A 17,038-nucleotide genomic window follows, 5' to 3' on the forward strand; every position below is an offset into this window, starting at 1 on the left:
AGTTAACGAAAGTAAAGCTTTATCGGAAATTAGTTTTGTACGCCTATTTTAGCATGATAAAAACAAATAAATGCATAAACTTTGAAACTTTTTATTAATGCAAAATAAGGTTCTTATTTAGAAATCAAATTAACTACCTGACAAATATGAAGGAAAACATGTCAAAACGATCCCATGATCTTGCTGGTAAACGTTTCCAGTTACTGTAAAATTTTAACCATATGGTCGGACCTTCAATTTCCGAATTTCGAACTCTCAAAGTTTTATCAAGGTGTCTTGAACTTCTAGTTATCAAGAGTCACCTGTATCTTCTTTATTCATATGGTGTGCTTACCTTGTGATATGCATTAACAGGAACTCCTGGCAGAGATCAGAATTTTGCAGAGAAATCTCATAACTTTGAGGGGCATGCCAACAAACTTGCTGATACTGCTAAAATGGTAGCCACTGCAGGCGGATGTCGAAACAAGAAAACTGTGGAGGAGATATTCAAAACCTCAGCCCAGGTAATGATGCAAGGTCGCGTCAGCATGATGCAAAATTCTGACATTGGGACTCACCATCATGCTAGGGGGATGCAAAATTCTGACATTGGTACACACAATCATGCTAGAAGGATGCAAAATTCTGACATTGGGACAACAGGACAAAATTTTTACACTGGGACAAGATCAAGACAATGGGGTACCAAATTCTGACATTTAGACATAAGATCATGACAGCATTGTATTAATTCAGATCCTCAGATTCAGTGCAAATATCAAATATGTAAATTGTGGGAGAAAGGAGGGTCTTTGATTATTTTTATTATTCTGTGTGCTGACCTCAGATGAGACCCATGCTCAGGTTTCTGTATATGATGATACAGGGCAGAACTGCTCTCTGTAGTTCTGTAACTCCCCTCCCCTCCCTCCCTAGACAAGTTGATAAAATCACAGGTTGGTGTTTATGGTGGCTCTGCATGGACATTCAATAGTGCCACTGGAACAATTCTAACTCTCTCTGATATCTATTATTTGCTGCATTTCCCTTACTTTGACTTCCATTCATGTAGGTTGATGACCTGACTCCCCAGGTGACAACGGCAGCCAAGATTGTGTTTCAGGACCCTACCAATCAGGCGGCCCAGGAACACTTTGACTTGATGAAGAAACGCTGGATGGACAACATGGAGAGGCTGCGTGGATTGGTGGATGAAGCTGTGGATTCATCAGCTCTCATTAAAGCAGAAGGTGGTGTAGATTGACTGTCAGTCAGATTTGTTTGTAGAATCTCTACAAAAATGTAATCTTTCACACACATTAAAATACCTATGATGATGTGAATGAAATGAATTTTTTTTTTGCAATTATACATCATGAAAAGTTATCCAAAGAATATGATTTGATAACCTATTGACTTGTTTGTAGAGGAGGGAATTTTACGAGACACGGAGAGAGTGGAGGATGCAATCCAGATGAAGGACCCCCCACGAATCGGAGCTCACGCCTCTAACATTGCACGCCGAGCCAACCGTGTTTTGCAGGTTGCTCAGCAGGAGGCAGAAAACAGCGAAGACCCAAAATATGTGGATCGTGTAAACGAAGCAGCGACGAATCTCAGATCAAGTATGGAGTTACCTCCCTTAATGCTTCTTTCTAGAGTCGTCTGGTGTTTGCATCTGTTCATGGTATTAGGGATTCATAAAAACCATCAAGGTGGTTATGTTTTTGGTCATCTGTGTGTGTTTATTTGTATGAAAACTAATGGATCAATTACATTCAAATTTTCACAAAGGAGAGGTTTGTTTAATGGTGAGATCCAATTAAATTTGGGGAGTGATCTGTACATGAGAACAGTTGTAGATGTACTGCCTCATTAGTGAACTAGCTCAGTACAATAGCGTGGTCTAGGACCATCACAAAAGCAATGGCTAATGTGATCAGTGTTCGGCGGATTGACCACCTTATATAGAGACTTTGGAGAACTTGGTGGAGGTTTGCAGTTTCTGAATGCTATAATGTCAGTTGAAATTGACATTGCTATTTCTGCTGAAATGAATCTCGTGAACATGTTTTGATCCATAGTACATAATAAAAACTTTCAAGTGCTGAATTTGATCTTTAGATCAATCCAAGTTCTTTTAGGAATGAGATCAGTTGTTTCTTAGTCTGATTGTTGTCTGTTGTTCTACGAATTTATACGTAGTCAAAACTTTACAAATATACATGTTAGAGACATCATATTCAGTGAACCAAGAACTTAAGGTCAATACTATTGATCTATTAGGGGTCAAGGTCACATGTCCTAGACACCGATCATATTTGCAAAGTAAGACACATTCCTGGGACATAGTATTTCATTAAATACGTCTTGTTACTCTCAGTGATGTATTCTTAACTCCATATACACTGAAAAAGTCAAATTCAATGCTATATACAGGATTTTTGTTGAATTTTTTTTTATTAAGCATTTAAATGCAAAGTAGTTTATTTTTAGGAGCACACTTATTAAATTATCAGTTGATTTTATGTCAATACAGATCTACAGGTGATGGAGTGTAGGTATTAAGTCCATTCTCTCTAGTAACTATATAGCTTGCTTCAAACTCACCAAAGTTAAACTGCAGTTGGTAAATGGGTGTTTAATGAGATAGACATTTAAATATTCTTGAACCGACAAGGTACTGAAATAATAGTCAACATGTGTAAACTGGAGACAAAGACCAAATCAGCTGAGGAACTGGGGCATCTTACATGAAATCTACTCACTTTATTCTGTTGCACTAATCTCTTATAGATAATGCTTATGTATTGTTTGTGATAGTGTAATATGGAAGTTGTTTTGTATTTCCAGTCCTGGATTTCTCGAAAAGAAATTAAGTCGAAATTTGGACTAAAGTCTGAGATTTTACTCAAAATTTTGACTGCTCAAATAAAAGAAAACTCAAACTTAAGTTTGAGATTTTTTTGAGAAATTGTAGAGAACTGATGTCATCTCTCTGTGCTTGTTGATTATAGAGTTTTTGTAACACGTGTGGATCTGTGCGGTAATGACAGTGATTTTTTAATTTCAGCCATTGCACCAATGGTGCAGGGTGCTAAGGGAGTGTCATTGAATCCCTCAGACACAAATGCCCAGCAGAACTGGAGAAAGGCCAATCAGAGTGTAGGTAACATTTAACTCATAACCTGCCTTACCATTGGAGAAGGCCAATCAGAGTGTATGTAACATTTAAAAACCTGCTTTACTATGAAATGAAAACCAATCAGAATCAGAATATTGGTAATATATATTTATAACCAGTAACAGCATTTGAGGTATACAAGCTAATGAAACTTTTCAGTGAGACTGGAGATTTATCAGAGTGAAAGTATTATAGTGATCAACCTGTGTGGAAAACTCATACGTGATCTTGCATCAATGGGTTACCAATCAAGTATGAGTATGGGCTTATTGGCCTATTTTTGAAAGAGTTATGGACCTTGAACTTCGCAAATAATGTCACAAAGTTAGGCCATTTTGTGATGCTTGCCATCACAAAAATATCTAGTTTATGCTAGTTCACTTCTGACCCCAGGAAGTCAACATCTGATTCTTTCTGATGTGAATGACCTACTTTTCTATTTTTAGCTGATTGGCGCTGTCCAGGATGTGAGAGGAGCAGTGACTGTGGACACGGGAATTGACCAGTTTCCTCCACCTCCACCCCCTGACCTGTCTGAGCTCAAAATCTCAGGTACCTACCATCAGTTGTGTAACTGTAGAAAGCTATTATACTGTTAGATGTACTTTATATCATATTGCAGTCATGTAAATTACATAACCTGCATATAGATAATTTATATCTTATTCTATACCCAATTACTTTGAAATTTATATTCAAAATTAGATATTGGAAAATGCTGGTGTACATGTTTCATTTTAAGCTTGATTAGACCCGTTGTAATTCTCAGTTTGGTTGATAGTTTGTTTTTTATTACTTTCATATTTTGATGTATATTGTGATGATTATATATTTCTGTCTCCGTCCAGTACTCGTCCTTGATATGTCATGTGACGACAGTCCTTAATTATCACACACAGCCATGTACATGTACAATTAAATCGTCAGCAGTAGCTAGTCCACACTACAATTAGTAATATTAGTGAAATATTTCACCATGATTGTGAGATCACCTACATTTTATGTACAATTTATTGATGTCGACTTAATATTTTGGTTTTAATGTCCATGGATATGACTAATTGTATCAGCACAGTTAGCATAGTAGGGCTGAAGGACTCAGTTTTGAGATGGAATGATGGAGGGGCAGGAGACTTAAATAGAAATGTTAGACCTCTATTAAATATAGTTAAGATGTTGAAAAATTTACAAAATTAGAAGGGGATATGAGTCTGCAGCCCTGTGTATGCTAACTGATATAACAAGATTTACTGCCTCTTAGATGCTATGTATAGTTGTGTCATAATTATGTCAGCTTTTTTGTGTAGACTTGTATGGTCCTCCACGTTGGGAGCCAGTGGCCCCCATTAGGGCCCGGCCTCAAGCTGCCCCGGTGAGCCCGCGACCACCTAGGGCTCCAGCCTTGTCCCCCCACAGCGACCCCTACTATAGAAATGTATACACTAGAGGTAGATTGCTCACCAGCATGCCTTTGTGTGCTTCTGTGTGAAAGAGTTGCTCTCCCTACTCCCAGCCATTTTGGATTTTGTAAAAAAAAATTGTGTGGTATATGGACTTTCTGTGTTGAAGTCCAAGGCTAGTGTACAGATTACAAAAACTTTCATTTCTTGAGAGATGCAGTGTGCATTTTAAAGTGTTTATGTTAAGAGACCTCAGTTGCTTGAGAGATGCAGGGTGGTTCGATACACTTCATTACTTTTAGGATACAGGTGTTCATCAGCTGTACTTACTCTCGGGTAAACAAGTTTTTAAAACATGAAAATTTTGTCATCAAATGATCAAAGGGCAGGAATCAGTTCAAGCAATATCTCAATTAAGATTGAAAGGATCCAACCTTCCTAAACACTACGGGCTGATGTCTTCTGCTCTATGAGTAGTTTGATGCATTGCAAGTTAAAAGTAAACATTTTTCGCAGACAATTTTTAAGAGCCTTGTTTGTTTGTCAGCTTTTGGCCCGCTGACCTTTTGTGCCACATCCTGACATCTGAGCCGTATGGACATGATGCTTGTATTTTTGTGATACTGATCAATTTTTGTATCCTTCAGAGCCTGAAGATAAGGGTCGTAATGTGTTTTTGGCCTTATTGTTTATTTGTTTTTTACTGAACCTTCGTTTTTTTCTTTTGACTTATTTAAGATACTTTTGTCAGAATAGGTCATATGTCAAGGTCACTAGTCAAATTTAACCTTGAAGTTTACTATTGATGTATACAAGATATAGACTAATTTGTTAACTCAAGGTCATTTCACATGTAAGATGATCAACCTTGCTACATTGTACTAACAAAAGGTCGTATCTGACAGCATGCATGTTTTACAAATACATCTTGTTACATAAAAACGAATACATGTACTTTGGAAACACCAACCGGATGACCAGTTCCAAAGGTCAGAAATGAGTTGTGTACATCATGACTTAGAAAGATTTAAGTCTATGAAAACCCATAATGTACATCATGATGAAAATATTTTAGAAAGAAAACCCAGAAAAATTGATCCCAAATCAAGACTGAATGTTTAAATGGATTACATGATGGAGGAGTGTGACTGAAGTTTTTGTGTTGTTTTGTGAGTGCTGTATGTTATATTGTGTTTTTACAGAAGATAAACCCCCTCAGGATGAGGATGAGGTGGCGCCCCCTGCATGTAAGAATGTCTAGAGTGTGTGTCACTTTGAATTCATTAATCCAGATGCTATACACTCACTCATAAACTGTTGGTCTGCTGTAGGTTTTTGGTATAAAACAATTCTAGACATTGTTGTATTTCACAATTGTACGAACTTTGACATGCTATATGAAAGCTAGTAGGATTGGTATTCTAACTTCTATAGCTGTCAATTTAGAGAAGATACAAGGATGATTTGTCCCATTTCAACTCTATAAATAGATATGCATGTGATCTAAGTGACTTAAAAATTGAAATTGTGTGATACTATACTTGTATCATAATTTTAAAACTCGACTGACTGAATTTAAAATACTTCTGTAATTTATGGGGATAACGAATGTTTTAATATACATTGGATGGTTGGCATATTCATGAAATATTATGTAAAACTGTAGAATTAGTGACGTGTTATTCATGTAAATGCTCAGGTTCAAAGTCGGGCGCGGTAATCTTTTATTGAAATTTAGTCACATGGGATCTGTAAAACATGGTATTTATAATACATGAAATTTGTGAAATGGGATCAGTAAGGCATGCAATCGTTAAGATGTTCAATAAAGTTATTTAATGTTTAAACTGGAAAATGCTTAGAAAATCCACAGCATGAAATTGTTAGATAATTCAACCACAGTTGACCAATGGTTGTTAACAAGGTTGTGAAATGCCTGCACATTTTATAGTTCAATTTTGTAGTTGAACATGATGTATTATTTGCACGCGTGTTTAATATATTTGATAATCTCACTGCCTAGTTCACTGTTTTTAAAGATTTGTTCAGAATTTGATAGATATTGATATATATCTGAATTTCATGTAGTATATTTTGTACACACTATTAGTCAAGTGGTACTTGAGCAGTTGAACTTCAGTATCTCGAACATCGATATCTTGAATTTCGTGGATATGTCAAAATGAAGTCCCAACTACATTTTCTTTTTGTATTTTAATCTTGATATTCGAATCCTCTGATATCTTGAAGTTCATTCTCAGCCCCATTAAGTTCGAGAAAATGAGGTTTGACTGTATCAATAATCGGATTCACACGATGCACTGTGTACCTTCAGTGTCTTATTTTATCGCCTTGTATCATGTTATGATACTCACACCACCTGCTTTATATAGAGGTGACACACCCTAACTTCCATTTCATCATCTCACTCTCTATTTGCCGTTGCTGTTTAGTGCCGGACCAGTTTGCGGATGGACCTGTGATGTTCCAGCCACAAGGTATCTCCCACAACCTCCTAACACAGGCTTTGCATCCCTCTTGCTAAGTCTGTCCAGATTTTTCAGTTTTTGTAATCCAGGTTTTTTATTTATTTTGTACAAAGAGAAGAGAGACCATGGCTTTTTGCTGAAAATGTAGACTTCTTCTGTGTTATCAATAGTTAGTTACTTTCAGTTGGCCTCTTCATTTTGTTTTTGTTTTTCATTTAAACTCATTTCTTCATCTTTTCATATTTTAAGTTTTAATATTCATAACATTATAGAAGTTCTCAAATTGATTATTATTTTGATATTAACCCTGTCATTTGTTTTGAGTTTGTTTACTTTGTGTAAAATACTTGCGCAATTTCTAGACATCCATACATTCTACATGCTGTTTAATTAGAATGTGTAGCATATTTGACTGTGCTGTCAAGTCATCGTTACATTAAATTACATTAAAGCTTATTGCATCAGCAGCAAAAATAGCACGGCATAACCTTTTCCAGAGAGATTTATATGTGTATTTTTATATCCCAAGCTTTGTCATCGCAAATCATATACATGTATATTGTAAGTAAATCAATAATCATTTTAAGAATGATTGTTTCCATGTGCTGCTTAGTGCATATCTGCCATAATATATGTATGATATATATATCCTGTATATATTGTGAATGTAATGATTGGACGGTTTAAATTTCAGCGACCCTTCGCCAGGACCCCCTGTACCAGGGACAGTCCTGTGCCCCATTGGTGCCCCCACCCCCCGTACCTCCACCCCCACAGGAGTACGGGTTCTATGACAGAGGTGCTGTACAAAGAGTGCTTTAATAACCCTGCCTTCTTGTGCATCGTTTATTTCTTCAGTTCCAGCCTTTTTCCCCAGATTTATGTTTAGTTTTTCTTTCTTTCCAAAAGGCCGACCAAGACCCAAAATGTTACCTTAATATTTTTTTTTCTTTTGGTGTGTTTATTTGAAGTGTCCCATGTTATCCATCCCTAATCATGAATTTAAAAAATGTCAAAATAAAAAAAAAACTGTTGTGGTATTTCAAAATATGTATATGCTAAGTAATAAAAAAAATTAATGCATCAATCACATTAAAATCCAAGATAAACTATCAGTTTTTAAGTCTCACAAAGCTGTTGATGGAAATAAGTTGCGGCATTGCTTTTATTTGCAAGAACATTATTTACAAATAATTTCATGAGACTAGTCATTTAGTTCTTGCAAATAAACTCTTGCAAATAGAAGACTTTATCAGTAAATAATCATTGGCAAAAGTTATGTCACATGAATAAATACATCATTGTATCCTCGTGAAAATAACGTTTGACGAAGTAAAAGAGATCTATGATATTTTAATATTGAAGTACTATTTCATACGAGTAGAAAATTGTGGAAATGGATAAAATACGAAAGTTACTCAGTACTGTAAACCAAGTTTTTTTCGCGAGCGAGAAATTTTCCCTAGAATAGTGAGAACCTCATCATCATCTTGCTGAGAACCAGTCCATTAATGTCTCTTGTATTTGTTTAATCTAAATCGCGAAAATTAGTCGCTGTGAACCAGTTCAAACTAGTTCATCACTGGGTAAAGTGTGAATTAAAGTAGTCACGAATAAAAGTTGGTTTACAGTATTCAGTGACAGAGGTCACATAAAGGATGAAAGGTCACACAGAATGACAGATAACAACCAAAGAGATGAAGTCAGTGGCCAGCAACTAGAACGATAATTACCCCTCTGTAGATTAACTCAAATCCTCTCGTAGATCATCTCTCTATCACAGTTTACAAAATTTCTGCGATTTCCTTTCTGTTAGATTGAAGACCTCAGATTTGATCGTTTGTTGTTCCAATTATGTTTCACCAACGCACTCAATTGTACTTGTTTATTACAATGTAATTTTAATAGTAGTCTACTGCAATCTTAAAAATTTGGTTTTGTACATGTATGCTCAATGTTGTGACTTGTAGGATAGAGTTGTTGATATCTCAGAGTACTTATGGTTGTCAACTCCAATACAAAAAGTTATCAATTTGATAACGGAACAACTTTATGTTGTATTCTTGTTTAATTTACAAATACTTGGGATATCAAAGCATGACAATCTCACTTTTGTTGACAGGTTTCCAGGAAGTGTTCCTGTATGACCTTTGACCTATATGACTCACCTTTACCTAACATTCACTTCCACAGGTTCTCCTAGGCAACCGAAAAAAAAGTTGTTTATTTTAACTTAAAATAACTTATAATGAATTATTTGCATGATTGCATTTTATTAAAAAAAAAAGTTTCCAGAATTGTTAAATTTTTCTTGTATCAATGTTGTTGAGGAAAAATATTGTGAATATTTTTATATCATGTTACTGTTAGGTGATATATAAATCTGTTAATTACATAATCAAAACTGATACACATGTAGATTATCAAAATGTTTTTATCTTACTGGTCATTCATCTAGTTTTTGTTTTTAAATACTGTTACATGTATATAGAATTTTGATACAGTCAGAACACTTTATTGAGATAATAAAATCATATAAATTGATTAATTGTACACATGTTTGATAGATGGCGGTGCCCCACCTCGCCCCCCACTCCCTACGGACAATGCCACACCACCCAGACCTCCACCCCCAGAGACAGATGATGAGGATGAGGCAGCTTTCCCCACCCCACAAGCCAATCAGCCAATCATGGTGAGACATTGATTCATTATTTTAGAAGCTTTCAGAGTTCCTGAAAATTTTCATTGGTTTTTAGCTCACCTGGCCATTAGCCAGTGTGAGCTATTGCTATCTGATGGCATTCATCTGTTGTAGGTGAGGGCATTGACCCCTGTGAAAAATTGTATTGTAATCTTCTTATATAGAATAGCTGCATACCCTGGTACGAATATACCTTTAGTTGTTCTGAAGACGTGTTGTGACTTTTTAAAAGGACATTTACCATACAGCATAAAAAAAATGTCTGTCTTTATACAGCTTCGTCTTCAGATTACTATACAAGAGGCTATCAAGGGCTTGGATAGCTTACCGGGTATCTTTCTTGAAGTTCTATACTTCAACATGACTTCCATAGCTTTTGATTGGCTGAGACAAATTTGTTTTCTTCTTTAAAATGGTATGGTCCCATCACTGTACTTGATACAAATGCTTCTTTAGTCTACAGAAATGTTGTTACATTATGAAATGATCCAATTGTCAATGTGGCTACCATGGCTTTTGATTGATTGAAGTCTTTCATACCAAATAAGCTATTCAGGCCAAATAAGCTAGTTAAACCAGATAAGCATTTCAGGCCAGATAAGCTGTTCAGGCCAGATTAGCTAATCAGGCCAGATTAGCTGTTCAAGCTAGATAAGCTATTCAAATGAGATAAGCTATTCAGACCAGATTAGTTATTTAAGCCAGATAAGCTGTTCAGGCCAGATAAGTTATTCAAGCCCTTGCTAATCTCTTGTTTAGTAATCTGAAGACGGAGTATTATAAATACAAATCATTTCATGCTGTATGGTAAATATCCGTTCAGCATCACAATTTTGATTGATGAAGTTTTAATTGGTGCTATATAGTACTGTAGTTTTACTCACAATGCCTTAATGATTCTAGATGGCAGCCCATGCCCTCCACATGGAGGCCAAGCAATGGTCCAGTAAAGACAATGACATTATTGCTGCTGCCAAGAAAATGGCTCTGCTGATGGCCAAACTCAGTCAGCTAGTCAGGTTAGTATGGCCAAACTCAGTCAAATAGTCAGGTTAATATGGCCAAACTCAATCAGCTAGTCAGGTTAGTATGGCCAAACTCAATCAGCTTGTCAGGTTAGTATAACCAATCTCAATCAGCTAGTCAGATTAGTATAACCAAACTCAATCAGCTAGTCAGATTAGCTTAACCAAACTCAATCAGATAGTCAGGTTAATATGACCAAACTCAGTCAGCTAGTCAGGTTAGTATGGCCATACTCATCAAATAGTCAGGTTAGTATGGCCAAACTCAGTCAAATAGTCAGGTTAGTATGGCCAAACTCAGTCAAATAGTCAGGTTAGTGTGGCCAAACTCAATCAGATAGTCAAGTTAGTATGGCCAAACTCAGTCAAATAGTCAGGTTAGTATGGCCAAACTCAGTCAGTTAGTCAGGTTAGTATGGCCAAACTCAGTCAGTTAGTCATGTTAGTATGGCCAAACTCAGTCAAATAGTCAGGTTAGTATGGCCAAACTCAGTCAGTTAGTCAGGTTAGTATGGCCAAACTCAATCAGCTAGTCAGGTTAGTATGGCCAAACTCAGTCAAATAGTCAGGTTAGTATGACCAAACTCAGTCAGATAGTCAGGTTAATATGGCCAAACTCAATCAGCTAGTCAGGTTAGTATAACCAAATTCAATCAGCTAGTCAGATTAGTATAACCAAACTCAATCAGCTAGTCAGATTAGTATAATCAAACTCAATCAGATAGTCAGGTTAATATGACCAAACTCAGTCAGCTAGTCAGGTTAGTATGGCCATACTCATCAAATAGTCAGGTTAATATGGCCAAACTCAGTCAGCTAGTCAGGTTAGTATGGCCAAACTCAGTCAAATAGTCAGGTTAGTATGGCCAAACTCAGTCAGCTTCTCAGGTTAGTGTGACAAAACTCAATCAGCTAGTCAGATTAGTATAACCAAACTCAGTCAGTTAGTCAGGTTAGTGTGGCCAAACTCAGTTAGTTAGTCAGGTTAGTGTGGCCAAACTCAGTCAAATAGTCAAGTTAGTATGGCCAAACTCAGTCAAATAGTCAAGTTAGTATGGCCAAACTCAGTCAGCTAGTCAGGTTAGTGTGACAAAACTCAATCAGCTAGTCAGATTAGTATAACCGAACTCAATCAGCTAGTCAGGTTAGTATGGCCAAACTCAGTCAGCTAGTCAGGTTAGTATGACCAAACTCAGTCAGATAGCCAGGTTAATATGGCCAAACTCAATTAGCTAGTCAGGTTAGTATGGCCAAACTCAATCAGCTTGTCAGGTTAGTATAACCAAACTCAATCAGCTAGTCAGATTAGTATAACCAAACTCAATCAGCTAGTCAGATTAGTATAACCAAACTCAATCAGCTAGTCAGATTAGCATAACCAAACTCAGTCAGATAGTCAGGTTAATATGACCAAACTCAGTCAGCTAGTCAGGTTAGTATGGCCAAACTCAGTCAAATAGTCAGGTTAGTATGGCCATATTCATCAAATAGTCAGGTTAGTGTGACAAAACTCAGTCAGCTAGTCAGGTTAGTATGGCCAAACTCAGTCAGTTAGTCAGGTTAGTATGGCCAAACTCAGTCAGCTAGTCAGATTAGTATGGCCAAACTCAGTCAAATAGTCAGGTTAGTATGGCCAAACTCAGTCAGTTAGTCAGGTTAGTATGGCCAAACTCAGTCAAATAGTCAGGTTAGTATGGCCAAACTCAGTCAGATAGTCAGGTTAGTATGGCCAAACTCAGTCAGCTAGTCAGATTAGTATGGCCAAACTCAGTCAAATAGTCAGGTTAGCATGGCCAAACTCAGTCAGTTAGTCAGGTTAGTATGGCCAAACTCAGTCAAATAGTCAGGTTAGTATGGCCAAACTCAGTCAGATAGTCAGGTTAGTATGGCCAAACTCAGTCAGCTAGTCAGATTAATATGGCCAAACTCAGTCAAATAGTCAGGTTAGTATGGCCAAACTCAGTCAGTTAGTCACGTTATTAGGACCAATAAAGTTATGTAAATACTTACTAGGTAGTAATTATAATTGTACTTGGGTATGGTATACTTTGTTCTCTGGTACTCAGTACATCATCTTGATGAGTTCTTGTTTCATTGTGATATTCACCCATCATCTTCTTCCACTTATCAAGAAGTGATAAAAATGTACATATTTTCTTTCGAAATACAATGTACTTGGATATCACAACCTTAGCTAAATTTCAGCAATGAAAATGGTTATATTAGGTAGTATGAAAGTAACCACTGGCATTCTCTTCCCATTAGTGCAGCGAGGTTTGCTTGTAGATGAATAAGAAACAGAATGTTTTATAATCTGATTGGTTAATTATTAGGAACACATGCATGGGGTACTTAGTTACATAGTCTAGCCTTTGTTCAAAAAAATGATTTGGTCAGGGCATGAGGAAGAAAGTTTAGTTCTTGACACTAGCATTACCTTTCTGTTTATATAGAGGGGAGGGAGGAACGAAGAAGGACTTGATAGCCACAGCCAAATCCATTGCAGAGTCCTCAGAGGAAGTGACTCGTCTAGCCAAGAAACTTGCTGCGGAGTGTACCGACAAACAGATGAGAAAGGTCAGCTGATTGTGACCTGTAAGAGTGAAATACACAACTCCATGTGGTGAACGATTTCTTGCTTTGATATGGCTCTCACCATTCTCACCATATTTGTTTAACAGTGCAATCTTACTGGAGATTTGATCTAAACTGAATTTTATTTTTTTTAATTGCGAATGATATCAGAAGTCGAATTTTCTATTTCTTTTTATCTTTCCGATATTCATTGCAATAACATAGGGGGAAATCTCAATAATAAGGTCATAATGAGTTAATTTTTATGTGAATTCAGAATCTGTTACAAGTGTGTGAGCGAATTCCGACAATAGGGACACAGCTGAAGATCCTGTCTACAGTCAAAGCCACCATGTTAGGAGCTCAGGGTAAGTAACTCTGTCAATCACTCAATTAGTCAGGGGTTCTCACTCCACAGTTTACAGCTGAAAAGTTTCACTGTAGATGCAGAAATTTTCAGGAGACCGGATTAAGATTGGTGTTGGTAGTTTATTTGCATGCAGAAATTTTTCATACACAGTTGACATTGTACAACTGAATAAACATAAGCAACAGAAAAATCCACACAAACTAAATTTTCAGAATTTGTAATTTCACTGATTTTTGAGAGATGAATCAACAGTGTGTATCCAGTGATGGTATGAATCCTGGTGTACAGTGTCTTTTATGAAGAAAAAAATATGCCAACTGATAATGAAATTATTTTTATATAGATCTATCAACACATCTCAGAAAATATTGAAATATGTTGTAAAGATTTGATTGTGATAAAGTTTGTCTTATTTCATTACCCTGTCTGACAATGTTTTACATAGAACCCATACCCAGTCCAGATGGCAGCGAGATAGAATGTGGTAAACATATGTAGGCATGATGCCCCGCCCCCTAATTAACATGTCTTGATTCAGTGTCCAGTGTGTGTAATATTCACAGAGAAAATAAGATCCACCCATGCATTTTGTGATTAGATCATGTTGAAATGTGTGTGTGATACGTATACTAATAGTTAGGATGTTCAATATTCACACAATCCTAGTTAGGATGTTCAATATTCACACAGAATCCTAGTTAGGATGTTCAATATTCACACAGGGTCCTAGTTAGAATGTTCAATATTCACACAGGATCCTAGTTAGGATGTTCAATATTCATTCAGGACCCTAGCTAGGGTGTTCAATATTTACACAGTCCTAGTTAGGATGTTCAATATTCACACAGGATCCTAGTAAGAATATTCAAAATTCACACAGAGTCCTAGTTAGGATGTTCAATATTCATTCAGGACCCTAGCTAGGGTGTTCAATATTTACACAGTCCTAGTTAGGATGTTCAATATTCACACAGTCCTAGTTAGGGTGTTCAATATTCACACAGTCCTAGTTAGAGTGTTCAGTATTCACACAGTCCTAGTTAGAGTGTTCAATATTCACACAGAATCCTAGTTAGGGTGTTCAATATTCACACAGTCCTAGTTAGAGTGTTCAGTATTCACACAGTCCTAGTTAGGGTGTTCAATATTCACACAGTCCTAGTTAGGGTGTTCAGTAGTTAGGGTGTTCAGTATTCACACAGTCCTAGTTAGGGTGTTCAATATTCACACAGTCCTAGTTAGGGTGTTCAGTAGTTAGGGTGTTCAGTATTCACACAGTCCTAGTTAGGGTGTTCAATATTCACACAGTCCTAGTTAGGGTGTTCAATATTCACACAGTCCTAGTTAGGATGTCCAATATTCACACAGTCCTAGTTAGGGTGTTCAGTAGTTTTGGTGTTCAGTATTTACACAGTCCTAGTTAGGATGTTCAATATTCACACAGTCCTAGTTAGGGTGTTCAGTAGTTAGGGTGTTCAGTAATCACAGTCCTAGTTAGGGTGTTCAATATTCACACAGTCCTAGTTAGGGTGTTCAATATTCACACAGTCCTAGTTAGGGTGTTCAATATTCACACAGTCCTAGTAAGGGTGTTCAATATTCACACAGTCCTAGTTAGGATGTCCAATATTCACACAGTCCTAGTTAGGGTGTTCAGTAGTTTTGGTGTTCAGTATTTACACAGTCCTAGTTAGGATGTTCAATATTCACACAGTCCTAGTTAGGGTGTTCAGTAGTTAGGGTGTTCAGTAATCACAGTCCTAGTTAGGGTGTTCAATATTCACACAGTCCTAGTTAGGGTGTTCAGTAGTTAGGGTGTTCAGTATTCACACAGTCCTAGTTAGGGTGTTCAATATTCACACAGTCCTAGTTAGGGTGTTCAATATTCACACAGTCCTAGTTAGGATGTCCAATATTCACACAGTCCTAGTTAGGGTGTTCAGTAGTTAGGGTGTTCAGTATTTACACAGTCCTAGTTAGGATGTTCAATATTCACACAGTCCTAGTTAGGGTGTTCAGTAGTTAGGGTGTTCAGTAATCACAGTCCTAGTTAGGGTGTTCAATATTCACACATTCCTAGTTAGGGTGTTCAGTAGTTAGGGTGTTCAGTATTCACACAGTCCTAGTTAGGATGTCCAATATTCACACAGTCCTAGTTAAGGTGTTCAGTAGTTAGGGTGTTCAGTATTCACACAGTCCTAGTTAGGATGTCCAATATTCACACAGTCCTAGTTAGGATGTTCAATATTCACACAGTCCTAGTTAGGATGTCCAATATTCACACAGTCCTAGTTAGGATGTCCAATATTCACACAATCCTAGTTAGGATGTTCAATATTCACACAATCCTAGTTAAGGTGTTCAGTAGTTTGGGTGTTCAGTATTCACACAATCCTAGTTAGGGTGTTCAATATTCACACAGTCCTAGTTAGGGTGTTTCTAAGTTTTCAGTATTCACACAGGGTCCTTTGAGTGGTGAAAAGGAATGGTAGATCTTTTGAAGTGAATATACTAGAGTGGTATGTTTTATACCAGCAGATCAGATGGCCAAATTTTAGTTACCAAATTTTAATTACAAAATGAAGTTCACAGCTTATATAGTGTATACAATGTCAATTTGTTAAACATGTTGTCCAAATTCAAACATCTGGAAAAAAGTAATCTTACTGAATCTTTAGTGAATAAACTGGTATATTGTAACCCGGTGAAGATTAATGATTAGACTGCATTATGATATATTCTCGTATATTATACTTACTGCATGACAGCATTACCATACATACAGTATATTATTTGCCTGTGTTTTCATATCAAATTCTAATTGGAATATATTTGTATTAGAATGATACATATATTTGTTGAAAAATATATTCAATTTGAAATCTGAATGAGGTTGACATTGTAGATCAGGTCATCACAAAATCCTTTTGAATTATCTTTAGTACATACACGTAAAACTAATTTGTGTATGCTATCCAAACTAACCCCCATACCCTAATTTCAGAAACTTTTTTCCTCAAGTAAACCATAAACACAAATGAAATATGCTTTCTGTGAGACTGGGTCATACACAGGAAAAGTGGCTAGCATGATTTCCATGCATGTTCCCTTTAGTTAAAAAATCATGCCAATACCGTGTGGAAATCATATAAAAAAAAATTACACATGCAAATGTCATACAAATTAAATTGCATGATATTCATGCAAAAATCATATGATTTTCATGCAAAATATTTTCATATGATATTCTTTCATATATAATAGCTTTCAGCAATTTTCATGCGATAATCGTGCTGTATTCGGATGAAAA

The 17,038-nt window shown here is 36.5% G+C and overlaps 1 protein-coding gene across 20 annotated transcripts in view; it reads left to right on the top strand.

The window, feature by feature from the left end:
• LOC125683371 (vinculin-like) overlaps positions 1-17,038 on the top strand; it is a 47,628-nt gene that overhangs the window by 25,958 nt on the left and 4,632 nt on the right. For 2 of the 20 annotated variants that reach the window (XM_056140051.1, XM_048924462.2), the window contains 13 exons: positions 355-506; positions 1,055-1,232; positions 1,410-1,607; positions 3,056-3,147; positions 3,613-3,718; positions 4,474-4,614; positions 7,020-7,064; positions 7,750-7,854; positions 9,623-9,750; positions 10,663-10,778; positions 13,238-13,361; positions 13,636-13,726; positions 14,174-14,212. In XM_056140051.1, the coding sequence (XP_055996026.1) occupies positions 355-506; positions 1,055-1,232; positions 1,410-1,607; positions 3,056-3,147; positions 3,613-3,718; positions 4,474-4,614; positions 7,020-7,064; positions 7,750-7,854; positions 9,623-9,750; positions 10,663-10,778; positions 13,238-13,361; positions 13,636-13,726; positions 14,174-14,212 (1,515 nt within the window). Of the gene's footprint in view, positions 1-354; positions 507-1,054; positions 1,233-1,409; positions 1,608-3,055; positions 3,148-3,612; positions 3,719-4,473; positions 4,615-5,768; positions 5,814-7,019; positions 7,065-7,749; positions 7,855-9,622; positions 9,751-9,873; positions 9,941-10,662; positions 10,779-13,237; positions 13,362-13,635; positions 13,727-14,173; positions 14,213-17,038 lie in introns of those variants that run through there. The other 18 variants (XM_048924465.2, XR_008795888.1, XM_048924464.2 and 15 more) reach the window with 18 other exon arrangements.

The sequence above is a fragment of the Ostrea edulis genome, chromosome 6 (assembly GCF_947568905.1).
Source record: "Ostrea edulis chromosome 6, xbOstEdul1.1, whole genome shotgun sequence".
Taxonomy (NCBI): Eukaryota; Metazoa; Mollusca; class Bivalvia; order Ostreida; family Ostreidae; genus Ostrea; species Ostrea edulis.